Here is a 26851-nt window from a genome sequence, read left to right as displayed (position 1 = left end):
CTTAATCAAGTAAAACGATGAATCCATATACCTAATTAATATTAAAACATGAATTTCAATGTTGTAGAGGTCAACATTAACAAATAATTTTGTCTTGGTTCCAATTCAACCATTAACAAATCCAAACTAATTGAATGATTGTGCCAAAAATTCCCCAAATTGGATCCACGTTTCTATTTGACAACTCTAAGCTTGATATCACACCTTTCTTTGCAATAACTCAATTAGGTGAAAAACCAACAAAAGTAAACTATCTCATCAATTAGATTAGTTATTCATCTGTTCAATTTATGTCTATTTAATCTCTAAACTTTTAAAATTAAAAATTTATGTCTCGTTTGATAACTATTTCGATTTTTGTTTTTGGTTTTTGAAAATTAAACTTATTTCCTCCTAATTTTTTTACAATGATTTGCATCTTTGTTAAATACAATGGTTTAATTCTTAGCCAATTTCTAAAAATAAAGACAACTTTTTAAAAGCTATATTTTTAGTTTTCAATTTTAACTTGGTTTTTTAAACCATTGGTAAGTATATGATAAATAAAGAAATTTAGAACGGTAAGCAGGCTTAATTTTCGAAAACAAAAAGAAAAACCCAAATGGTTACCAAATGGGACCTTAGATCTCGTTTCTATAACTATTTGAGTTTTGGTTTTTAGTTTTTTAAAATTAAACCTACAAACACCTTTAGACCTCTAGATTTCTTGTTTTGTTATCTATTTTCTACTCATATTTTTAGAAATTAAGTTGAATTTTGAAAACCAAAAAAGTAGTCTTTAAAACAAAAAAATAGTTTTTAAAAACTTGTTTTTGTTATTAGATTTTGGCTAAAAATTCAGCTTTTCTATTTAAGAAAGATGCAAACTATGGTAAGAAAATGAGAGAATATAAACTTAATTTTAAAAAACAAAAGACGAAAGGATTATCAAACGAGGCCTTAATTTTTAATTTTTCAAAAGTTTTTAATCCATCTATTAAACAAAACATTAACTATTTAGAGGGTCACAAAACTTAAAATTTAAATTCAGGTGTTAAAGTTGGATTAATTTTTGAAATTTTCGAATTTTATCCTAACCTTTTAGATAAAAAATAAGAAAAATTAAATGTTCATATATTTATTATGTGCAAAATTGAGAAAGCAAAAAACTTATTAACACGAAATTAAAAGTTTAGACATTTATTAGACTCTTTTCAGAAAGTTCAACCTATCCAATACAAAGTCAACGTCCATAACTAAATTTGTAATTTAACCATAGAAAAAATTTGGGTGAAGCTTAGAAGTATCCATTCTATATACCAGAGCTTAGAAGTATCCATTCTAAAATATTGTTATGTGTCAATTTAATTTTTTTTAAAAATTATTATTTTATTTTATTTTTATTTTTTATTTATGTGGTAGAGAGGAGGAGAACATAACTGCGTTATCGCTCTTTTATCTATTAGATTTAGCTGCACTAATCATTGCAACTATTAGACTAAAATGAGGTCATTAGCTTTATCTACCTTAAGCAATTCCACACTTAAGAAATTTCAATTCTTAAAACAATGTGATCACTGATAAACAGCATCACTCGATTCTCGACAAACGATGAATTTGAGCTGACGTTTCTGGAATTTTATAAGAATGCGGCTTAAAAACGTGCTCGTAAATTCAAACCAACCAAGTCTAAAGCTCGAAGAACAAATAATTTATAGCGCAAGCTGTACCACAACAACCTCAGATTCGACTGAAGTCGCCAAATTGCCAACCAGTCGCCACGATGATGCTGAGAAGGGATGGCCCAGTAAAATGAGCTCACAAATTATATGTAATCTATTTGTATATTTATACGTATTGATGTATGATTTTTGGTGAATCTGTCCGTTTGTGGCCTAATTTTAGAGAGAAAGATTGAAGGAGATAATTAGAGTTGTGAGTAACTGGGAATATCTTACTTTAGGAAGTTATATATATCCACTATTTTCTTTCTTCAGTATCTACAAAATTATTATTGATTGTGGCATTTCTACAAACAGATCGCGCGCCAGGTTGGGGGTTTGATTACGAAAGAGCTGTTGATCTTCGTCAAAGAGGTTTTGGAGTTGGGTTTCGAGAGAGTGTAACAGAGGATGAGTTTCAGGGACGATAGTGAAGATGGGAGGGATCTCAGGAAGCCATTTTTGCACACGGGGAGCTGGTATCGAATGGGTTCGAGGCAATCCAGTCTGATGGGTTCGTCTCAGGCAATTCGTGACAACTCAATCTCTGTAGTTGCTTGTGTTCTCATCGTTGCTTTGGGCCCTATCCAGTTTGGTTTCACGGTAAGTACTTGTTCTGTCTTATTTTCCAAATCTTTGAGAGAATTTTTTGCTGATTTGACTGCGGATTTTGTGGGTACTGGATTGATTGGAAGTATATTAGTTGGTTTCAGATGAACCTTTAGAATTACTGGGATTGATTTTTTTTATGGAAGAAACTAGAATGAACTAAAAGATCTGATAGAGAAGAGCATTTCAATTGCAATTAGTTCTGTTGATTGTTTTTTTAATTAGAATTTTGCTTGTTGGTAACTCTGGAATTCGTCGCAAATTGTTGATTCTGTTGAACAAGCATTCAGAGTAAGTATTGACTTTGCAGGGAGGGTATTCATCACCGACCCAATTTGCAATAACTCGGGATCTTGGACTTACTGTCTCGGAGGTGTGTCTCTGTTGTCTTGTTTTTTCTTTTCTTCATTCTGCATTTGTGAACTACAATCGTGTCTGACCTGATTCATGAAACAGTATTCTTTATTTGGTTCTTTAAGCAATGTTGGTGCTATGGTTGGGGCTATAACCAGCGGTCAGTTGGCTGAGTATATTGGGCGGAAAGGGGTAATACTGGTTCATTGATTCTTGCTTTAATTCGTCTTGCCGAAAGTTTTCTTCTGTTTGGATGACTAAATCTTACTTTTATGTTCTTAATGTCAGGCCTTAATGATTGCTGCAATTCCCAATATTATAGGGTGGCTTACTATATCATTTGCAAAAGTTAGTTTGAAATATATCCATTTTGTAACCAACACTTTTCCATATGCAGACTGGCAGCATAAGCTATATATAACCAATTTTCATTGTTTATGTAGGATTCTTCTTTCCTCTACATGGGGAGGTTACTGGAAGGATTTGGCGTGGGAATAATCTCTTATACGGTGTGACTTTAATTTCAGCTAGGTTATATCAGATTGTGTATTTTTACTGAAGGGACTCTATCTTCTATTCTAGGTTCCCGTTTATATAGCTGAGATAGCACCACAAAACTTGAGAGGAAGTCTCGGTTCAGTCAATCAGGTTGGTTACATTTGGTTTTTGTACCGTGAACTGGCCTTGGAATTTGTAGTCTTTTTAGTTCCAACCACCTCTCAACTTAGCTACTTTCATTTTTGTGGTGTAGCTGTCTGTTACCGTGGGAATTATGCTGTCTTATCTGCTGGGACTATTCGTACCATGGAGAATACTTGCAGTTTTGGGTAAGTTATCTAAAAGGATCTATGCGAGTGCTATTGTCGTTTGCTATTCAATGATGTAACATAACACCCTAAAAGTTATGCTTACAAATGCAACATAACACCCTAAAATTTATGCTTACAAATCGTCAAGCGTTAAAAACATTATGCAACATTCTACCTAAAATGAAGTTTTGAAATGTGGAAGGTGCTTGGCTATTTTCTCACCGCATATTTATCTAGGCCTACTTCAGTAAAGAGAAGAACCTTCATTTAATAAAGTATTATGAAAAAGACATGCTCTGAAATCTTGTCTTTATGAATGTGGAATTGATGAAAAACCTATAGTTCAACATTGTTTCATTATAAAAATACTGCTCTCAGCGAGGGATCCCCGTTGATACCAAGCTCCAACTGAAGTTGGAAACATGAGCATCAGATTTTGGTTTGTGGTGATGTTAGAAAGTTCTTCAGAGTGAGTGGTGGTTATGTTGAACAGTTTCTAATGCCATGCTGTGACACTATGTCTTCTTCTTCTTTTCCTTTTGGATTGCCATTAAAATAGGGATGATAAAATATGTCATGTACTTGTGTGATCCTGTCCTGGCATCATTAACCATCCTTTCCTCCCTCTTTAACATCAGAAAGTACAAATTTTAATTGATGAAACATCACGACAAACTTCTTTTGCAGGAATTTTGCCTTGTACAATACTGATACCTGGATTGTTTTTCATCCCAGAATCTCCAAGATGGCTGGTGAAAATCATGACATCGATGTCTTTGACTTATAAATTTTAATTTTTACAGTTTTTTTTAAAATATTTATATTGTTTGTAAACCTTTAGGCAAAGATGGGGATGACAGAAGAATTTGAAACATCTTTGCAAGTTCTTCGTGGGTTTGATACTGATATAACCATTGAAGTAAATGAAATCAAGGTACACATAATAAATTCACTGAATTGGTTTTTCCCCAACTGTCAGCCACGAGTCCTGTTTCTTCATGAAGAACCATGGAAAGTATGTTTATCTGTAACCATCTCACACCATCAATTCAAATAACTGCTTCCGACTTACATGATGCAGAGGTCTGTAGCTTCTGCTAACAGAAGAAGAACTATTAGATTTGCAGATCTGAAGCAGAAAAGATACTGGTTGCCTTTGTCGGTATGGAGATTTTAAAGATTCTGTTCACGTATATTTCATATTAAGCCTAGAATTCAGGAACTTACTTTTCCAGCTCTATCACATATGCAGATTGGTATAGGATTACTTATTCTGCAGCAACTAAGTGGAATTAATGGTGTTTTATTCTATTCGAGTACCATCTTTGCATCTGCCGGTAAGTAAATATATCTGGCCTGCTTTAGGTATTTGGTTTAGATCCTTTCTTTGGTCCTTTACTTTTTTCCTTTGTTTTGTTGATTTTTGGTCAGTCTATTGTAGTCTCTTTAATTTTGAATCGTCTATTTTAGTTCCGTACTTTTGAAATGTAATCATTTTAGTCCTTTTGTTTTCATTTTTATTTCATTCTTCTCTATCACAATTTTAACACAACACTCCACTCAATACATTTCTTGAAATCTTGTCATGATATTAAGTGGTTTTTGTCGGTGTATAAAATTTGTGTTAGAATTTTTAAATAGACACCAAAATTGTCACTTTGTAAATTACATGAACAAATATGGATAAAAATGGATATTTTGAAAGTATATAGGCCAAAATGAATATTTTGAAAGTAGGACCAAAATAGAAATTAAACCTAAATATTTCCTTCTAAGTGGTGTATGGGACATTGTTAGAGGCTTGAGTTATAGATTTTTAATTGAACAATGTTGCTCAGGGTCCTAATTAGTTCATCCCTTATAATTTTAGGGGTTTAAGCTGGCCCTGTTTCTTCTATTTTCTAGTGTAATTATGATTACCCTCCATGGTAGGAAACAGAACTGAGACTGAAAATCAAGAGAACTAAAAGCGGAAATATGTTGCACTACCAAACAAAATTAAAGGGTATTAATCATTCGGGAGACTCAGTCCTCTCCTTAACCACTCTCAAAATATGCTAGCCGAATAACACCACTCCAACCTACTCTATTTATAACCTTAGCCAATGAAAAGTATGTCTTCTGAATATCCTAATAATATTCCTAATTTTGTCAAAATAATGATAATAATAATAATAACATTTCTAATATTTTCCCACTCATATTTCTTATATATTATATATCTACTACTTCTATTATGCATCTCTTCAAAAAAGTATTCTTATCCAAAAGTCAAAATAAATAGAGGAGAGAAATGTAATCTCCACCAAATGTCGCATCTTGAAACAGGTATTACCTCCAGTAATGCTGCTACATTTGGCCTTGGCGCTATTCAGGTACAATCTAAAATTGATGTGCTCAGTGGCTGATTTTCTCCATCTGAACTCTGCTTTTCAGCAACAACTTGCATGTTCTTTTAGGTTGTTGCCACTGCAGTTACAACATGGGTGATTGACCGAGCTGGACGTCGTCTTCTACTTATTGTGAGTTTCATGTTACTATTCTTAATTCTCTTAATTTGTCTGCATCTTTGTTAATATCTTAAAATTTTATTTTCAGATCTCCTCTGCTGGAATGACTCTTAGCCTTCTGATTGTTGCTGTGGCATTCTTTGTGAAGGTAAACTGGTTCTTTATTTGTTTCTTTCATAGCCTCAAGATCTTAGTGCAATGCATCTAAAGCTTTGTTGTGTTGCAAAATTGATGTCAGGATGCTGTCTCTAAGGATTCCAGTTTGTATAGTATAGCAGGGATTGTCTCTGTAGTTGGTGTTGTGGTATGTTGAAGTTTACACGTCAATATAATTAGTTGCAAAAGTTTGATCCTGTGAGTCAATAGGAGATATCCTTTCTGCAGGCCATGGTTGTCGCTTTCTCTCTTGGTGTTGGAGCAATTCCATGGATCATAATGTCCGAGGTATTATGCTCATTGTGCTACTTTTTCCTAAAAGATAACTTTTTTGTTTCCTTTTTATGGTTGAATCAGATCAGAGTCGGACTATGAAAAGTGTTGGAATGCCTTGAATCTGTTACATGGCGCTTCGTATTTGGCATGTTTAATTATTTATAGTTTATTTACGATTATGATCCTAGGGTTTAGAGAAGTGCACCATATAAACTCTCTAATTCCAGTGGCATGATTATTCTGTATTTTGTAACATTCTTTCTAATAAAATTGTTCTACTCCTGCTCTGTGGACGTAGCTAACATATTGTTAGTAGTCTTTACTTGTCAATTTTGTATAAAAAAGGATCTTCTCTATTCTTTACGTTTTTTTATATTCTTTACTTGTCGATTTCGTACCAAAAAGGATTTCGGAGTCGAAAAGATTTTTGGTCTTATCTCATCATTTTCCCCCCTCTTTCTACTGTAAAATGATAAGACCTTGAGTTGGTGTGGTTGAGGGGTTAGTAAAGTTATGTTCATTTAGAACATAAGCTACAAATTTCTCTTGCAACTTTAAGCTAACATGTAGTATTGGGGTGCAGATTCTTCCTGTGGATATCAAGGGTCTTGCTGGTAGTATAGCAACACTAGCCAACTGGTTTAGCGCATGGGGAGTCACAATGTCTGCTAATCTGCTCTTAGCATGGAGCAGTGGAGGTATGTTTCTCTCTTAAGTTTTTGCGTCTAGTGACGATCTAATACGACAGGATTGGAGTTTTGGTATAGAATTCTGCGATGTCATTTGCTTCAGAATTGATATTAATAATAGTTCACACCTTAGGTCTTTTTTAAAACTAAATTAACATCTGGGCTCGTGAAAAGTTATATCAACTTCAAAACTAGTGTAATTTTATCGGTTAAGACACGATTTGTAGGTACGTTCTTACGTTTGATGTACTAGTCTTGGAAAACAAAATTAAATTAACATCTAAAATCGCACGTGAGAAGAACAATAGCTGTAGGCAAACATAATTAACATCTGAACTCACTTTGCAGTGTCCTTCGTTCCATTATGAAATGAAGATCTGAAATCACACAAGTTTCTTTATTATAACTCTACAATGTCATTTGCTTTCTATTGGTATTAATAGTTTACACATTCTACTTGTTTTAAATCAATTTTACATTTGTCACACTTGATAAGTAGTATCGACCATATGTGTGCATGGGCATAATTTAGCAAATCTAAAACGGGTTTTAGAGCGAATGAGTTTAGATGATGGTAGCCACTTATGATTTGATATCCTACAAATTTTCTGAACAACCTAATGTAGTAGGATCATGTGGTTGTTCTGTGAGAATTTGAAGTGTATGTAAGCTTGCATGATCGCTTATCGATCATTTGGTGATAATAATAGAAATAGTGAGCTTAAATCCATCAGTTTAAGCTCTAATGAATGTGAATCTGAGGCAAATCATGGATTTGACAGGAACATTTACAATCTACTTGATGGTGACTGGTTTCATGGTGCTATTTGTTACTCTTTGGGTACCTGAGACAAAAGGCAGAACCCTTGAAGAAATTCAGTTTTCCTTTAGATGAACCCTCTCTTTTCTTTTCCTATTCGATTTATTAGTTAGGAAGAGGACATGTCTGCAAAAGTTCTCTTTCTGCAAGCATCAAACCAGAAGTCTTCTCTTTGGCTTTTATTATTCCATATTTTTGCAATATCTTTCTGTTGTTGCACCTCTATTTGGCCAATAATTTTGTTTATATAATTTCATTACATTAAATTTGACTTTATATATGTTTCTGGTTTTTTTTTCTGCATTATATACTTACCGCGAACTTGGTACACATTCGACATTTTCAACTACAAAAATGTTCTGTTTTTTTTTTTGTTTTTGTTTTTTTTTGTTTGTTTTTTTTTTTTTTTTACAATGAATGTGAAGCATAGCATGGAGATATGCTAATGGAGATATGCTAATTACCACTGAATTAAACTGGAAAAAAATATTTTTAAAATTTATTTTTTAGAGTTACACAAATAAGCAGTTTTATCCTCGAAGAAAATGTCGTTCTATATTATATTTTTGTATGAAAATGTCCGTTTCGGTTTCAAAATTTTAAGTTCACTTTATAAAATAAAAAATTAATTACGGTTACCACTTGGCGCATTATTTTATTTTATTTTATTATTTAATCAAGTTATATGTGAAATGATAAATTCCAACTTTCAATTTCATGGAAAATTGTTTCATATTTTAATAGATAAATAATTCAGATATAACCATGTATTAATTTTTTTTTTTTGACATAGTTCCACATTTTCATGGACTCGATATTGACGAGGTAAATCTATATTTCCATTATATCATAAAAAATTTTAAATAATAAAATATTTATTTACTAATTTAGATTAATTTTTTGAATTTTTTAATATCGGAATTGAAGTTTATCATTTATATCAAAATTTATAAAGTCAAGTACTTTGATCATAACTTTTAAATCTGTACTTTCAGAAGGGGGTCTTGAGAGAAGTTTGGACACTAATTCCTAAACAGACATGAAATCTAAATCGAGCCTCCAAGAATTGGTGCACCCCTACCCACATGAATGACAGGATTATCATTATTATTAGAAAAAATCATAAACAGTTTGACACATTTATTTCTTTTTGGTTTAAAAATAGATAGGTAAATCGAATATTAATTCAGAAAAAAGCATAAGTCAAACTACAATTTTAGTCCATGAATTTAAAATCAAAAGTTCAAAAAATTAATAGTCCCATTAGGTATATAATTATCGTACTAAAAATAAATAAGTAAACAGATGAAAGAATGAGCTGAATTAAGGAAATAAAATATAGAAATAGAATACACGTTACTATTGGAAAAAGTTTTTACTATCTAAATTAACATACAAACTAGAGAGGTAAGATTCTTACGCTATAACCAAACAATCCCAACCCCAAGACTAGGCCGGCGTGGTAATCAATACCCCGTCCTCAGGCAAAACTAGGGAAATTAGTATGAAAACTTTTCCATGATAAGGTGAACAAAATGAATATGATATTACAATCACCTTAAACTAGTAGTACATTAATCTTACCTACTACTCCCATGCTAGATTATCAATTGTCACATGCACAGAATTAGAATAAGAATAACATTTGTCATCTAAATTTAAAATTATTTTTTTTAAAAAAAAAAACTCATTTAGTAATTATTTAATTTTTTATTTTTAATTTTTAAAATAAGATATACATACACCTCTTCCGCGGTTAGACCCCTAGATTTCTTGTTTTGTTATCTTACTTACTATCCACATTGTTTTTAAACTAAGCAAAGTTTGAAAACTTTTGAAACCTAAAAAAATAATTTTTAAAAATTTATTTTTGTTTTTAGAATTTAGCTAAAAATTTTACGAGAAAGATTTCAATCTGGTAGAAAATAAGAGAAAATATGCTTAATTTTCAAAAACCAAAAATAAAAAATGTAAGCCTTATTTAGTAACTATTTCATTTTTTATTTTTAAAAATTAAGCCTATAAATATTTTTTCCACCTCTAAATCTCTTGCTTTTTGATAACTATTTTTACCCATGTTTTAAAAAAAAAAAAACTTGTTTTTTTCTTTTGGAATTGGGCTAGGAATGCAACTTTTTTATTCAAGTTTCATACAAACTATGGTAAACGAAATGCAAACAAGCTGTAATCGTTAGCAAATGCTGCCAAAGTACCTGTAACGTACTCAAAATTTGCCCTTTTCATTAAATTGAGTTTTTTTTTTTTTTTTTTTTTTTCGGGAGAGTGGGGGTAAGCGTTGGTTGTGTGTGGTTCTCTTTCCTTATCCCTTAAAATCCTGCTATATTTTTCTTTCTCGCACACCTTTTTCCTACAAAAACAGAAGAGTGCTTTATCTGCTTCCCTATTTATTATCAATTCTAAAAGCCAGTTTTAAAATAGAAGCATGACTGATAAAGAGAATGGCTCACCAGACACCCAGGGTGGTCTGAGTTAAAGCTTACAGATATGGTTGGCCGACAGTGTACGAGAAGTTTATGCTAAAATTGAGGCTGAATGTGGGATTACCTTCAACGCTTGGAGAAGAACAATTTGGAAGCACGTGATACACTAGCAGAGTTACTAGCTGGAGCCTGAGAAACCTTCATGAGAAGATAAAGAAAGATCGAAGCAGCACTGCAAGAGAGATTTCTGGAGTGATTCTTGTTGGTTTGATTCAAAAATTGAAAGTGCCAGTTAGAGTTCATACTGCATTAAGAGGTCCCAAACATAGCCAGATGGGTTAGAACTAGAACTTAGCCATAGCCAAAATAGCAAAAATAACAAATCTTGTTTTCCTTTTCTAGCAAAACGAGTCCTAATCGGTGTTGGTACTAGGAGTCTAGACATGCAGACTCACCCTGATGTGGAAAACCCTGCAGGCGCTTGTATTTAGTACAGGCTTCTGGTTCGCCTCAGCTACCGTCCATCCCATAAAGACAATCCACAAGATGAAAATCTTTGAGTAAGTTGGATGAATGTCAGACGCCACATCTACCTGCTACATGCTTCATTAAAACAATTCCATAGAGAGGATGTCAGATTATAATGCCCAAGGTTTCTACACCATTCCATATCACAGGTGTAGTCATACACGTGTAAGTTTAGTATGTATCCTATGTAAACTATGCAATCAGAACAAAGACAACTTTGGACCTAAATTGTGCTTTCTGAAAGAAGTAAATTATAAGCATTCCACCACAATGTTTACACTTCTGCTTGTGAAAAGAAATCACCTGTACAAATATGATTCCTGAAATAGGGTCTACTAAATTAATGACAATGGCCTAGAAAATTGGACTTATTTCATTACTCGAGGACACAGTTGTTAAGTAAGAGATCATGAAATTGGACTTGCAATAATTAATTGGGAATCCCGCCTACATTATTCAACAGGCATGTGATTTTAACTCAATCATATGCAACAAGAGAAAAAAATTTACACAACAAAATAGCAAATCATCGGCACATAGTTATTTGATCCCCAGTTTCATTGGTTTTATACACTCTGGTAGTTGGCTATTTAATTTTTTATACATCACGGTGTACTAACGTTGAAAGCATCAAAAGATTGCTGCAATAATCTGTGAGAACGGGATGTCTTTACCTTTGTTAGTACAATGATCTATGTTTTTAAATGTCTAAGGCACAATGGCCCTCTGAAGCTTAAATGTAAAGTGCACAAAAAGGAGTAATTTTTTTTTTTTTTGTGAGGCACACTATATATAAAAATATTACATTAAAAACAAAAAGCATAGTTGAAGTGAAAATATGAAAAAAAAAAAAAACCAAAACATAGTAAACTTGATTCTTTTAGCTAAGAAAGAAGTAAGACACTTGATAATTACTATTTTTTAAAAATAATTAAAAAATTTCAAGGTAGGACTTTGAGTCTGAGAGCTTCACAAAAGGCATGCTAGCATCTTATTTTGTGAGCCTCGTCTTTCCAAGGCAAGGCACAGGACTTACGCTTTGAACCTAGTTTTTAAAACACTGACAATGATACATAACGACTAAAAAAAAGAATGGATTTGCCCACAAATATCTAAATAGCGTGGCTTGGAAAAGAAATTAGAACCAAATGGTTAGACTTCCAGACTTTCAAGATATATAATAATTCTAAACTAAATATGAACGCACACATACACGCACACAGAAGCACATATATGATAGGGTGTACATCCATTTTAACTTTTAAATCATAGATATATCGACAGCATTGCTTTTGGTTTCATCTAGTTGTCGCTTGTTTGGACAAGAAAAATATAATTACAAAAAAATAAATAATTGGACTTAAATTTCAAGACAATCCTTAATACCCTTCTCAAATTTGTCGAGGGAAGACATGGTATCATTTAGTGCGTCCAGTACCCTTTGTCTGCAACAAAATAATAACAAATAAATAAATAAACAAGTATACACGCAAAAAAAATTAGATTACCACAATTTTTTGTACTTAAATTCACAGGAAAAGTTCCCTGCAATATTTATAGCAGAATGAAAGAGCTTCATTTGGTTGTTAAAGTAAGTCAGCAGAATATTGTATCTGAGTTACACGGCTGTTATGGCCTTGAAACCAAACTACAATTCCATTCATCACTTCCATGGATTCCTCAATCTTATAGCATTGCTACCCTCTAGGAAGATCTTGCAGTTGAGTTTCACTTATGCACACCCAAAATACGAATTCCCATAGAATCCAAATCTAGTTCACGTCTTTACCATTTTACTAAGCCATGTAATAAAAGAAAATGGACCACCTACTAACTGAACATCCTAGATTGGGAAAAGAATCATCAAAGGATGTGAAAGAAAATCTAACATTTTGGATAATCTAATTACTAAGTAACAGGACTGTTCTATTAGAATATTGATTTGAGATAAGACAAGTAGCTGTTCAAGAGTAAAAAAAAAAACTTTATTTGAGCCTCAAATGATGGTGTACATACCTATTGGAATCGACTTGAATATCAGTTTCATATGCAAGACTATTAAGAAAAGTGAAAGAGCTGCATCATAAGAGCGAGAAAATATTACAATGACAATCAATACAAACAAAACTAATGACTGTTGGATTATTGAAAGAGAGGATATACAGCTCTTCAATTTTGTTGGAACTTTTTTATCCAATAACCCTGAGAAATTTAATCTTTATTCTTATCTTCACTGTACAAATAAACGTAAAGCAATTACCTTATAAATTAAATGACCAAACAGGTAATGATTACTTATCAAAATCAAAGCACTTCCAATTGAAGAAATAATATAATAGGCATCAGCAAATGAAATGGAAGGTTACCTTACTAGATCTTTTAATAGACTTTCAGCTTCTAGTTTTATAGGATCTTTGTTTCCAAGCAAGGAGGATGCATTTTTCACAATCAATTGAAATGTACAGACCTGCGGAATTCAAAAGTTGAAACCAAAGAACATTCAAGCTGGGATATTGGAAAAATATTTCAACATGTCTAACCTTGTTCAATGTTAATTTAGTACATACTTCAAAAGATTCTATGAGTAGCGGCATGGAATGCTAAAATAATAGTTTGAATTGCACGTTATATTTGGATAATTCATGGTTTACAAACGCAAGTAATTCAAAACGATTGCAGAGAGAAACACAAGCAATATTAGGAAATTGAACCTCGACTCCAGTGCTCGCTTGAAATTGAACAAACGAATTCCTGTCCTTCAAAACGCAATCCCTTGCAGCAGACTTAAGCAGTCTATGAACATCCTCCATATCCTTGTTTGAGTAATCGGAATCGTTGGCTGCAACCGAAGACGATGTAAGAAAATACCGAACGAGGAGATAAAGGAGAAACAAGAGACGGTGAGAGACTTACAAAGCAAAAGGTGAACTGTTTGAAGGCTGTCTCTGGAGGCCTCAATTGGTGCCAAGAGGAATTTGGAGGCCTTCTTCTTCTGCTCCTTCAGCCAATCCTTTGGTCCTGCTGCATAGAAACCAATAAACTAGGGTTCCAACAACAAAATAAAGAACACAATGAAAACGAAACAATTGAAAAATCAACGTTGTGATTGCGTGGTGCTTACAAATGCCGATATTGAAAGCAGTGGCGGGAGCGGGTAGAAACAGAGACGGCACCGCAGAGATAAATGAGAGCATGGTGAGGCCTCTGCGAGATGTTGTAATCGGAAGTTGATGGCGCGGTGGTTGGCTTTCTTGGAATGGATCATTGTTAGGATTTTGAGAAAGTGGAGAAGGTGGTGACACGGCGGCACGAACCGGGGTAAGGCGGAATCCGATTGTTGTCATGCCGGAGAGCGGGGATGCTTCTCAGTTATGAATTGATTATGCAACGAGCGGATTTTTTTTTCTTCTTTTCTCTGAAAAAATATATATTCTTTTAATCCTACTTTGGTTGTACACTTCTAAGTTTGTTCAATTTTATTGTTTATATTTTCAATTGTTCAAATTTTAATTCTTTTACAAAGGTAGTTCATTGTTGATTTTTTTTTAAATGTTATTTATTAATATTTTGAAAATAAATTCACGTAATATATTTCTTCACATGAAAATTATTATTATTATTTAATCAATTTTAATTTGAGGAACAACATTTAAATTTTATTAAAAAGATATAGATTAAAATTGGACAACTAAAAGTATAAGGACTAAATTTGAACCAAATCCAAAGTATAAAAATGAAAATAATAATCTAATCTTTTTTCGTGGGTTCAATCTCCACCATTAATAATATAAGCTTATATGCTTTCTGTTTTATTTTTAAATAATAATAATGACATTTTTATCGAATTTAAATTTAGATACAATTTTTTTTAATGTTAGGATAAATTTTCACTCCAAATATCAATAAAAAAAAAAAAAAAATTGTCTTTGAATTATAGAACATAGGTATGTAATGAAAATGATTTTAAAGAATTATAGACTAAATTAAAATAAGACGAAAATTATAACATTTTGAATTTGACCAAATGCAGAGGTGAGGTGGTGTCAGCTCAATCGGAGTTCCAGTTGAGACTGACGGAGGCAGATGCAGGGGAGGCATTGGCGCTCCTGTCTAGGCTAAAGCCTGCAGATGAATTGGGTTTTGCTTCTACTTGGATGGAGTCTGATGCTGAAGTAGTGGTGAAGAGGATTAACTCTTTAATCTTTGTGTTATTTATGCTCAAATTTTCAATTTCATATCTGAAATTAGGGTGATGGATTTTAATTTCGTTCCTATATCCTATAACAGAGTGGTGCATAATTTAGCGGGCTGTGAAAAAAGAAATACCTTTGAGGTTTGGTTTCCATTTTTTGTTTGAAAGTTAATTGACATCTTATTTAATAATGATTATCTAGTTCGATTTTCAACCATATTCAGAACAACATGAATGAACTTTTTTTTTTTTTTTTTTTTTTTAATTACAACAACTCCTAGTAAACAAAGAAATAGTATTCTTAATTCGGCTCATTTCAATTTCTAGTAAGTAAATAGAGTTTTAATTTCTATTTGTCTGTGAAAGTCTAAAATAGTCATTTTCGATCAATGTTACACTTGATATTGCTTGAATTTGCTGGATTTTTTTTTTAATACCATGGAGATAGGGGATCTGAACCACTAATATTGTAACGAGAAAATTTCTAGTCCTACGGTGGTGTGGATTCTTCTATACCTCTTCCTCTCCATGAGTGATATGTGTCACCATTATACATTATTAGGAAAAATTTTGATCATGAGTTTTTAATGATAGGTACCTTTAGTCTAATTTAATCAATTTAGTCTCTCACTTTTGACAAATAAGTTTAATAGGTTCCCAATAAATTATTGAGGTATTTTTAAAATTATTTTAAAACATTTTTAAATTTAAAATGAAAAATTCTCTCTTCCCCTTTCTCCACCAAATTGCTCATCATCTCCGATGGCTGTTTACTATTCACGACGAACACTGCTCGCAAATTCAACAAACCCAGAATCACATTCTACGGTTTCAACTATTTTTACAACTTAATGATGAGAAATACCTACCAAATTCTCAACACCACAGGATCCAAAGACGAGAATTTCATGGTTCCCAATCTTCTTGATCGAATTGAAACCAGCAGGGCAAGATCCCCAACCCCAATTTTTCAAAATCTCAAAGAATTTGAAATCTTCTTAGGCAGAGATGAAATGTAATCATATGGGATGGTGCTAAATTCTTTTGAAGAAATGGTTGAAACAGTAACATAATATATTATGTTGGCCCTATTTCGCTCTACAACACGAACAAAGTGGACAAAGTTTTGAAAAAATAGGGAAAATCACCTAAATTACTAAGTTCCGGGCGTTAATCTTTCCTGAGATCTATCGAGAAAGGCCTAAAAGTCTAAAACCATCCATAAAAAAATAAAATTTTCAACTAAATCTCGTTGGTGCCGGAGGACTACCGACAAAAACTAATTTTACGACTTTTTAAAATGCATGGTAATTTTAAAAGATAGAAAGTTGAGGATGTTATTTCTGATAATTTCCTAAGATATAACGACCCAAGTTCAGGAGGTGAAGGTAAGTTTAATTATAATATCTAACACTCCCCAATTAATATTCATTTCCATTTACTTGTTCTTTTTCATATTTCAAGCTCGCAAATGAGAGGGAGTGTTAGATATTATAATTAAATTTACCTTCACCTATCAACTTAAGTTTTTTGGTCAATCTGTGATTTAAGATGATATCAGAGCAGATTGGTTCAAGATGTCCTGCAATTAATATCTCATGTGACGACCTAGTTTATGTGAGGTACATGAATGAACTGATATCACAGATGCACCTTCCTTTTTGGTGGCTTGGAGTAATTCTATGAAGCATGCAAAACATGCTGAAAAAACCCGTGTTCGTTTGTGGAGGACAACTTTCACTTCTACGAGCATTCAAGACACGTAAGGACGACGAAGCCAGGACGTAAGAGAATGATTTTGGGGCCATCAAGTGTCGAATCCGGATTCCAAATTTTGAATCTGGAACGTTATAGAAGAAATCTGTTGTTGATGAGCATTCTTGTATGAAGTAGCTCGTTTCGCAAGAACCAAGCTTTGTGTCTCTTTGTCTATTTTGGGAGCCTTTGCAATTTGATACCCATTCAATCGATGCTTTCATTTACTCCATATTTATTGTATAGTTCAATAGTATTTTTATTTTCAAATAAAGTTATGTTATATGTTCATTTTCGTATTCCGTATTATCAAAATAATTTATATTTGTTATTAACGTTTGAATATTGGATATATATGGGCTCCGAATTGGATTCCTAACCAACACGCTCCAAATTACAACGACACCCAATTCACTCAAGCAAACACAACTTCGTTTCTAAATAAGAAGCACCAAGATGGGTAAAATCAAATGATTTTGATGTGTGGAGATATACGTGATAGTAGAATTTCAATATGATTTCGATTTTACTTATTGTCTTTTCTCGATATGCATTTATTATTTGCACATCAAAGTCTCTTCTTGATGAATTGTTGATTTAGTTTGTGAAAACATTTATTTAATCATTCAAATCTAAAGTTACAAACAAAAATATCAAAATGATAATCATAGTTATAAATATAATATAGACATAATAATTTAATTGAAATGAATCATATTATTATTGTTTGTTTTATTTTAAAAGTACACAAAATAAATTAAATGGACAGTAAAAAAACAAATAAAATTAGGAATAGAGATGGGAAGTGTTGAAATTAGTTCGAAAATAAAAGTTAAAATGAATATATGGATTGTTATACAAAAAAACATGGGTTGTTAGAGATGAATAAATATAAAGAATAAAAAAAAAAAAAAATTTCTTTTTTCTATATTCAAATGAAAATAACGAAGAAAATGGTAAAAAAGATAAAAATAAGGGAGCGACAAGAAAAATAAAAATAAAAATAAAAAGAATGTGAAGAATTAGAAATCAAATATAAGAAAGAGAAAATGGAACAAATTAAAATTAGGCATATAAACAATAATATAAATTAAGGATGGAGAGAGAAAGTTGTTAGGTGAAAAAAGAGGACATAATTGTTTAAAACTACTGGTAGGGCCCATGTAAAAAATTAATATAAAAAAGTATAATGGTGACACATGTCACTCATGGAAAGTGAGAAGTATGGAATAGTCCATTCTATTGTAACTTTTGAATTTTTTTCCATTGTAAATAATGTATATTAGTTGAGTTATATTCACATTACCTTTTAATTAGTTTACATAAATGTTGCTTTGATATATATATATATATATAATTTTTTAAAATTTAGAATAATACATAGTAATTTATCTTGAAACATCAATGGAATGTACAAAGTACAAACTCACGAAGTCTCTAAGGAGTGTTTGAAGCGCAGGTTCGGAATCAAGAGCATGACAATCAAATGTTGAGGGCTTATTTGAAAGGATTCTGAAGCCTAGGTATTACAAATGCCCGTATTTAGAGTGCAAGCATGGGTTTTGGTAATCTGATTTTTTTTTTCCTGTTTTTTAGTGGTTATTTTGTGAACTGTATAACCTCTATGTATCCTGTATTAATTTTTATGATAATTTTGAAAGAAAATTTTAATCTATTCATTTTTAAATGAAATTTATATTAATTTTGTCTTTTGTAATCCTAAATTATTTTATTTGGTTTATTGAATTTCATGACAATAACGTATGAATGATAACCATTTAGTTATTTTTATATAAAAAAATAGCTTTTAGTGACATAGCAATAAAACTTTGAAATTAAGTTCTATAACAAGTTCATTTGCCTTTTAATTTTTAAATACCAACAAGAGCGTAGCTCAATTGCTCAACTGGCATAGTGTTCATATTATCAACCTAAATTATCTCTTTTTCTTGTAGTCATTAAATGATTTTTACCTTTAATGTTTGCATTTAATAGCATTCTTAATCCATTAGTCAGTTTTTTTTGTTCTTGTGAAAAACGAAGAAGGAGAAGGAAATGAGAAATTGAAGGGAAAAAAGTGGAGAAAGGAGGAAAGAAAAAATTGCCGGTGACCGCTAATAGATGACTATCACCAACAACGGTAGTGTAGCGGCCCGTGAAGAGAATAATTTGATGACCCATAACAAGATATCACAAAGAACTCCTAATAAAAATGGGAGATAGAGGAAGAAGAAGAAAGAGGGAAAAACATAAAAAGAAAACCCTAGTGATCAATAATAGTCACTGACACAAAGAACATCTGACTATCCATGAGTCCACGACTAGCATAGTCAACATATTGCTTTAGTAAGAAAGATCCTATAATAAGGGAGATTGTTTTTATTTTTGTGAAAATAAAGAAAGGGAAAAGAATGAGAACTCCAATGGAAAAATGAGAAAGAAAGGGAGACGAAGGATAAAAAAGGTAGCAACGACCAATGGTCACAGGCAGTCTGCTGATAGTAATTGTCGACTATCACCGGTGACCATGCATTGTTTGAAGACGATCACAACAATCAATGGACGATGGCACAATGGTCGTTCAATTATTGACGATTAAGACGATTGCCCACCGACTATGAAGACAGTCAATGGTCACCGACAATTAAGATAATCGGTCGTTAATAGTCACAATGGTCAGTCGTCGACGATCAAGATGATTGCCTACCGATGATAAAGACGGTCAATGGTCGTCGATAGTTAAGACAATTGGTTGGTCGCTGATCGTCGGGTCGCCAAGAGTCATTACATTTGGTCGTTGACCGTCACAATGATCGGCCGTTAGCTCATGATGATTGGTAGTTAAAGGTCACAATGGTCGGTCGTTAACGGTCATAACGATGGGTCATTGATGGTCACAACAGTAAGTCGTCGATGATCAAGATGGTTGCCTGCTGATGGTGACGATTAAGGCGATCGATCATTAAATGTCAAGACAATCGATCATCGACGATCAAGTCAGTCGACTTTTGTTGTCGACGATCATTGACAACTATTGATAAGAGGTAGGAGATGAAGGAAAATTTTTATCAAATCTATGGCATCCATTAAAAATTATATTTCAAACCCATAGATTTAGTTTCTTAATTCGAGAATTTTATTCCGAGTATCCAAACATGAGTTTGCCTTCAAATGCCAAGTCCTCTAGTTCTAAAATTATGGGTCAAACACCTCTTAATATGGTATATTTCTTAAACTATACTATTCTAATTTTTTATTTATTTTTACAGATCTTAAGAATTTCCCGGCGGTATCATATTTTTCATTATTTTTTTTAACCATATTCGTGCATTAACTTTAATTAAATCTAAATTAATCTGAAATTATTTCACCTACTCTTAAATTATTGCAAATATAATTTTGGTTAAATAAATTGAAACTGAGTTATAGCTTTTTATCCTTTTTTAAAAACAAAATTCTAAATCCATATATGTCAAACCAATCCAATATTCTAAACATACAGAGCATTAAAAAAAATCAAAACGAAAAAAGAGTTTATCTCTTCCCATTTTAAAATTTATATAATAAAAAATAATTTCAAACAGAAAACTAAAAATCCATATCTATTTAATGAAATATAATGGAACCACTCATTGGCTTTCTTAACCACTTCAAGAGAAAGAAAGAAAAGAAACTTTGATTCAACGCTACAAGAAAATATGGCATTGGGAAGAAAGAGGCGTAAGAGGAAGAACGAGGCTGTTGATGATAAAGCAAAGAAGGAGACTCGAAGGGAAGTTGTGTTTTCTGTGACCATCGAGATGTCGTCGTCGTTGCAAGACCGAATCGTCGAAGTCGGTGACTACGGTATCCAAATTGTTATTCAAAAGTGACTGCAAGACATAGATGTGGACGAAGATCATGATCAATTCTCCATTTCATTCAAAAAGTTTGAAAGCAATTTCGCAATGAAATTTGAAGGACAAAAGAACAAAGCTAATGAGATGGAAGTGCTTATAATTGATCATTATGTAAGAGAAAGTGTAGTTTTCTTGAAAAAGTGCAAGATTGTAATGTACGAATTCTACTATTTGATGTCGGAGTGGAAATCTGTTGTGCAAAAGAATTCATTGGAGAGTGGAGACTTCAACCAACTTTGGAGTTTTAGAAAGAATATAGTCGATTTTGCAATTGAAACAATGATTTTATACATTTATACTTTGCTATAGTTAAATTCGACGCCTCTCAAAGAATCTTTAAATTTATATAATTGATTTCATCTAAAATTAATCAAGAGAAAATAAATTTTGCAATGTTGAAGTATCTTGAATTTTTATAATTACTAGGATACATACAAAATTTAGAATTTAAATCCAAAACTATTATCACGGTTCATAAATTTTCTTGCTTTTTAAGAGTTGAGTACATTAATATTCTCAAAGTAGACATTTTTTTTGGTAGCCAATAAATATTTTAATTACAGATTATGTAGAAGTTTTTGGATGTTAGCCATGTGATATTTATATTGCCCTGGTTGATTTGAACTCTGAAGTCAAAGTCAGACGTTTCTTTTTCCCATATATATTTTATCCTTTTTTAGCAAAATTAAATAGGTCATCTTTATTATATAGAAAAAAAATACTACCTATATTTTTATATAGGTTAAAATATCTGTTGGTCCACACAGTTTGAAATTTATTATATTGTAATCTTTTTTCGATAAATCTTAAAAAATAAGTCTTATTGTTATTGTGAAATTTGGATTTTTTTTTTCATCAAATTTGAGAAAATAGTAATTAACAATAATTTTACTTTGAGAAAATACACCCAACATGAATATATAAGTTTCGAAAAATATGATAGTGGAAAGATTGACTGAAGACTAATTATATGTATATTATTAACCTTTAAAAAATATTTAACTACTCAATAATACGTTTTTTTTATTATTATAATGTATTTTTACTGATATATAGTTGTATTTTTCCCTGTATTTCTTCTCTGTATTTCCTTGGATATATATCCCTTGCTTCATAAATAAAATGGCAAGGTCAATTTAGACTTTGTATTTTAATATGGTATTAGAGCAAATCAATTCTCTCTGAGAATTCCTTGCACGATGACTACTCCTTCTCTACCAAACCCTAATTCTGATTCTTCCATGAGTTCTTCGACTACAACTTCATCAACGAGTTCTTCAATTATAGAGCACTATGCCAATCCTTATTATCTTCACCATTCTGATTCAACTAATATTGTTCTTGTTTCGAACTTGTTGACGAAATCCAATTACTCATCTTAGAGTCGAGCAATGATGATTGGCCTCACTATGAAGAACAAGTTTTGTTTTGTTGATGGATCTCTTCCATGATCGATTGGCGAACTCTTAAAATCCTGGATCATTTGTAACAATGTTATTACTTCATGGATTCTCGATTCACTTTCGAAGGAGATCTCCGCCAGTGTCAAATTTTCTGATTCTGTTCACAAAATCTGGATCGATCTTCAAGAGCGATATCAACGAAAAAACAACCCTTGCGTTTTTCAACTTCGTCGCGAGTTGTCTAATCTCTCTCAAGATCAAGATTTTGTTACTACATATTTTGCAAAATTGAAGACCTTGTGGAATGAATTATCTTCTTATCGTCTAGTTTGTTCCTGTGGACAATGTACCTGTTGGAATTAAAGAAGCATGCATAGCGGAAACAACGGATCATAATGCTCTAATTACAAATAATTAAGCAAGGATTAAGTATGCAAACAAAGTTAGAGATACAACATTTGTAGTTTCCATGAGAATCTTCGTCTCCACGATCAATCGACACCACCAATGGTAAATCTTTGCTATTCTCCAATTGAAGAACACGGTTGTGACACCGAATTATTAGTGAAAGATAGGAAATTTCACCAATTAAATTGGAGAGTCAAAGAGAATTTGTGGAAAAAATATATTGAATATTCATTCGTTTTTAAATTTTGAAAAACAAAACTTAGTTATAAACAAAACACATGTAAAAACCCTTTTTACATGGCTTCCACCTCAAACTCCATTAACATGAATAATGTAGGTGTCAAGCTCAGCAAAAGCCACTTTAAAACCCACTTAGTTAGTGGGAAAATCCAAAGATTTTTTCACTAACTATTTTTTTATTAAAATAAATTTATAATAAAACAATTTTTGACAAAAAAAATATGAAATACTAATTTCATATTTAAGAAGTTATTTAATTAAAACAATTTTATTTAAATAAAATAAACAAATTTAATATCATATATTAAATTGTCTTTGATACCTAGCTTTTGATAAATCACATTAATCAATTTTCAAATATTTTCATTCTAATATTTTATAAAAACTTATATAAAATATACTCTCCAATAATAATTAATCAATTATTAAATTGTAAATTATATCTTATATAAAATATAATTTTCCTTAAAGACCGAATTTGAACATCCAAATTCTCACTTCACATAGTTCTTCAATTTTGTCCATTGTGAGCTAGCAATCAAACTTGATGGACCTACAGATCATGGGCTCCACGATCCAAGACTAACCGATCAAACTCTTTAACCTAGTTAATCAACATTCATTAATTAACAGGACTGTCTACTATAGCCTGTAGTTGCACTCTCCTCACTGTAGATATATAATATGTCCATTTGATATAACCATCATCGATAAGTTGATCATTCACAGGTTGTTCGTAACCTCAACTAGGTTAATTACCATTTAACCCTTAAGTTACATATTTTCTCCTTAAGTACCATTGTCTCTCTAATGAACAATTGATTTAGGATCTTAATCACTAAACTCATTCCTTCTTAGGCGAACGAGAGGATTGGGCCCTTTGTTCAAGATCTGGGATCAGCCCTAAAGGAACAACCTTTCTACTGTCCCTAAAATTGGTATGAGTGAATTCCATTTTGCAAATTCTATGTCCCCAGCTATTTACCCAATCTTATCCCTGAAATGGGAGGCATATTGAGCATTACTGTTGAGCTTACCCTCATCTATGCAGATCTAGGGAGAATCCCAAATAAACAGGATTTCATAAACACCTCAGAATTCAGATCAAGTTATCTAGGTCATCAAGAAGTGAAATTAATCAGTTTACATTAAATGGTGTTAATACGTAACCGTGATTATTTCGTGTTCAGTCTTACATAATCTCGTCGTGTAGAACACCCCCGTTCATATGTCTCTACATGAACGAACTGATTACATCTTTTATGACACTTCACAACATTTGTAACAATCATAAAGCGGTCGTATTCAATAGTATCTCTAGAAATAGGTACCCAATCTAATCCAAGTACTATAGACTATTTAGGCTATTATACTCAGATTTTGTTGATGGAGCTCGAGCCTACGATTAATCGTGTTTTTTCTCTCACCATCCAAGAAGTCGAACAATGTGCACTTCCTTCTTCCATTGTTGTTATTGTACCTGATGTTCAGAATGCTATTGCTCTTTTGGTTAAGAGCTCCACTCCTTCTAATTCTCGTTATTAATCAACCTCCAATAGGAAGAAGGATCGTCCTATTTGAACAAATTGTGGAATATCAGGTCATGTTGTTGATTGATGCTATAAGCTTCACGGTTATCCACCTGGACATCGATTTTATTAGAAGCCTTCTATTGCTAAACCTTCATTTGATGCTTCTTCCTCAACTGCTACTGATTCTTTGGGATCGTTGAGTGTTGATCAATGTCAAGGTTATTAGCTATGTTACAGTCGCATACTGCCAAAGTTAAGGCTGATTCTGCTTTACCAATGTCTGGTACTTCCTATGTGGCAGGTATTTGCTCCCCTTCTCCTGTTTTTACTCCAGATTTAAATACTTGGATACTTGACTCTAAGGCTTATGTACATATTTGTAGTAAACGTGAGTTGTTTGCATCTCTTACTGCTATTTCAGATGCTTCTATTTCTTTGCCAAATAAGTTGCACATTACTGTTGAATTTGTTGGCACTGTTTGTATTTCGACGACCTTGTTCTTTAGAATGTCCTGTTCTTACCATCTTTCAGTTTTAACCTAATCTCTATTAGCTCTTTGACTGCAAACTTACCAATAATTGTCAAGTTTCTCGGTGATTCTTCTTTTATCCATGACAAGTTCTCTTCGAGGATGATTGACAAAGCTAGGCTATGACTGGACTTATATCTTCTGCATTCTTATCACAGTTTGTTGTTTCTATTTGTTCTAAACTTATTGATGCAATTGTTTGTAATAGTTCTTTGAAATCCTATTCTATGCATATCTAACATAATCATTTGGGACATCCATCACATAAATATTTGAATGCATTATAGAATATATTGTGTTTTTCTTCTCTAAAGAGTGATGTTTCTTCTTACTTAGTATGTCCTTTTGCTAAACAACGAAGATAATCTTTTACTTATCACAATCGTCTTGCAAATAAAAAGTTTGACTTGATTCACTGTGACACTTGGGGCCCTCATCAGTCCTTGACACATAATGGCTACAGATTTTTTCTCACCATTGTGGATGACTATTCACATTACACTTGGGTTTTCCTGATGAAACAAAAATCTGATGCTTTGGCTATTGTTCTAAAATTTTTCACTTTTGTCGAAACCCAATTTGGCTGTTCTATTAAGTATTTCGGATCTAATAATGCTCTTGAGCTATCCTTCACAGATTTTTTTTTCTTTTCTAAAGGAGTTCTTCATCAATTTAGTTGTGTAGAAAGACAAGAACAAAATTCTGTTATTGAAAGAAAGCATCAACATTTATTGAATGTTGCCCGAGCTCTTATGTTTCAATCTAGGGTCCCTATTCAATTTTGGGAAGAGTGTGTTTTGATTGCGGCTTTTCTCATTAACCAAACTCCTCCCGACCTTGATTGGCAAACCCCTTATTACAAACTACATAAGTATGTTGCAGATTACTCTTCCTTGTGCACTTTTGGATGTCTTTGTTTTGCCTCTACCTTGTCTTTTCGTTGCTTAAAGTTTCATCCTCGTGTTGTAACATGTGTCTTCATGGGATATCCTCGGGGTGTTAGGGACTTGAACTTGCTCGGTCAACTCAAGGTATTTGTCTTTCTCAACGCCATTATGTTTTTCAGCTCTTAGAAGATACAGAGTTTCTTGCTTGTAAACCTTTTGTCGTTCCTATTGATCCGAATATAAAGCTCCAAGCTGATGATGTAATTTTATTAGAAGATCCTTAGGTTTATCGATGTCTCATTGGTTGGTTGTTATATCTCACTGTTAGTCGTCCTGATATCAATTTTGCTATGCATAAACTTAGTCAATTTGTAGCTAAGCCGAGATCCTCTCATCTTGCTTCCGCACATGACCTTCTTAGGTATCTCAAAGGCTCTCCAGGACAAGGACTTTTCCTTAAGAAGTTTGATTCTTTTCAATTTGAGGCCTTTACTGATGTTGATTAGGGTTCTTGTTTGGATTCCCGTAAGTCTACTATTGGTTTTTGCTTCTTCTTAGGTGAGTCTCTTGTTATTTGGAAGGCTAAAAAGCAAACAACTGTTTATCGGTCTTCTGCAGAAGTCGAGTATCGTGCATTAGTCGCAAGAACGAGTGAGCTTATTTGGTTGCATCAATTGCTTAGAGAGTTGCATATTATTTTGCGTTCTCCTTCTTTGATTTTTTGTGATAATACTGTTGCTGTACATATTTCTACTAATCAGGTTTTTCATGAGCAGACAAAACATATTGAATTAGATTACCATTTTGTTCAGGAGTGGATTGTTCAAGGTGATGTGAAGCTGCTACCCATTCAGACTCATCTTCAATTGGTTGATTTGTTTACAAAACCACTATCTTTGACATCTTTTACTAGGGAGTAATCAATTTATTACTACCATCTTGAAGGGGAGTATTAAGATGTATTTTTACTGACGTATAGTTGTACCTTTTCCTGTATTTCTTCTATGTATTTCCTTGGATATATATATCCTTGCTTACTTCATAAATAAAATAGCAAGGTTAATTTAGACTTTGTGTCTTAATATTTTTTCAAAATGTTAAAGGATGAATGGA

General features: G+C 32.4%; 2 protein-coding genes across 9 annotated transcripts; one reads left to right on the top strand and one right to left on the bottom strand.

The window, feature by feature from the left end:
- The first annotated feature begins 1621 nt into the window (after positions 1–1621).
- LOC120075489 (sugar transporter ERD6-like 6) lies at positions 1622–8229 on the top strand. Of its 2 annotated transcripts, none has more exons than XM_039028925.1 (19): positions 1622–1810; positions 2019–2303; positions 2620–2682; positions 2766–2855; positions 2952–3011; positions 3107–3172; positions 3246–3311; positions 3415–3490; positions 4160–4224; positions 4314–4406; positions 4554–4634; positions 4725–4809; positions 5801–5847; positions 5932–5994; positions 6071–6130; positions 6221–6286; positions 6367–6426; positions 6998–7112; positions 7886–8229. In XM_039028925.1, exons 2-19 carry the CDS (start codon positions 2112–2114, stop codon positions 7996–7998), a joined length of 1461 nt encoding a protein of 486 aa, XP_038884853.1. In that variant the 5' UTR covers positions 1622–1810; positions 2019–2111; the 3' UTR covers positions 7999–8229. The 2 variants fall into 2 exon arrangements, with proteins under 2 accessions (XP_038884853.1, XP_038884854.1); XM_039028926.1 differs by having other exon boundaries at positions 1758–1914.
- Positions 8230–9221: 992 nt separating this feature from the next.
- Positions 9222–14337, bottom strand: LOC120075490. Of its 7 annotated transcripts, none has more exons than XR_005481342.1 (8): positions 14014–14337; positions 13806–13913; positions 13604–13731; positions 13259–13359; positions 12909–12968; positions 12279–12337; positions 10392–10967; positions 9222–10291 (listed from the first exon to the last, which is right to left on the bottom strand). XR_005481342.1 is itself a non-coding variant. In XM_039028928.1 (7 exons), exons 1-7 carry the CDS (start codon positions 14234–14236, stop codon positions 10954–10956), a joined length of 693 nt encoding a protein of 230 aa, XP_038884856.1. In that variant the 5' UTR covers positions 14237–14337; the 3' UTR covers positions 9286–10953. The 7 variants fall into 7 exon arrangements, 3 of the variants coding, with proteins under 3 accessions (XP_038884856.1, XP_038884858.1, XP_038884855.1); XR_005481343.1 differs by having other exon boundaries at positions 9286–10668; positions 10820–10967; XR_005481344.1 differs by having other exon boundaries at positions 9286–10596; positions 10820–10967.
- Positions 14338–26851: the final 12514 nt, after the last annotated feature.

This window comes from Benincasa hispida, chromosome 4, assembly GCF_009727055.1.
Source record: "Benincasa hispida cultivar B227 chromosome 4, ASM972705v1, whole genome shotgun sequence".
Classification (NCBI taxonomy): Eukaryota; Viridiplantae; Streptophyta; class Magnoliopsida; order Cucurbitales; family Cucurbitaceae; genus Benincasa; species Benincasa hispida.
This window is presented reverse-complemented; position numbering and strand designations above follow the sequence as displayed.

What these genes read in the sequence shown, in the direction of transcription:
- LOC120075489 (XM_039028925.1), top strand. Translation starts at nt 2,112, where the DNA reads ATGAGTTTCAGGGACGATAGTGAAGATGGGAGGGATCTCAGGAAGCCA. An exon ending in TTGGACTTACTGTCTCGGAG is followed by an intron (nt 2,683 to 2,765) that starts GTGTGTCTCTGT and finishes TTCATGAAACAG; the next exon opens with TATTCTTTATTTGGTTCTTT. An exon ending in TTACTATATCATTTGCAAAA is followed by an intron (nt 3,012 to 3,106) that starts GTTAGTTTGAAA and finishes TTGTTTATGTAG; the next exon opens with GATTCTTCTTTCCTCTACAT.
- LOC120075490 (XM_039028927.1), bottom strand. Translation starts at nt 14,236, where the DNA reads ATGACAACAATCGGATTCCGCCTTACCCCGGTTCGTGCCGCCGTGTCA. An exon ending in TGCTTTCAATATCGGCATTT is followed by an intron (nt 13,914 to 14,013) that starts GTAAGCACCACG and finishes GTTTCTATGCAG; the next exon opens with CAGGACCAAAGGATTGGCTG. An exon ending in ATTCAAGTCGATTCCAATAG is followed by an intron (nt 12,338 to 12,908) that starts GTATGTACACCA and finishes ATTTTGTTGCAG; the next exon opens with ACAAAGGGTACTGGACGCAC.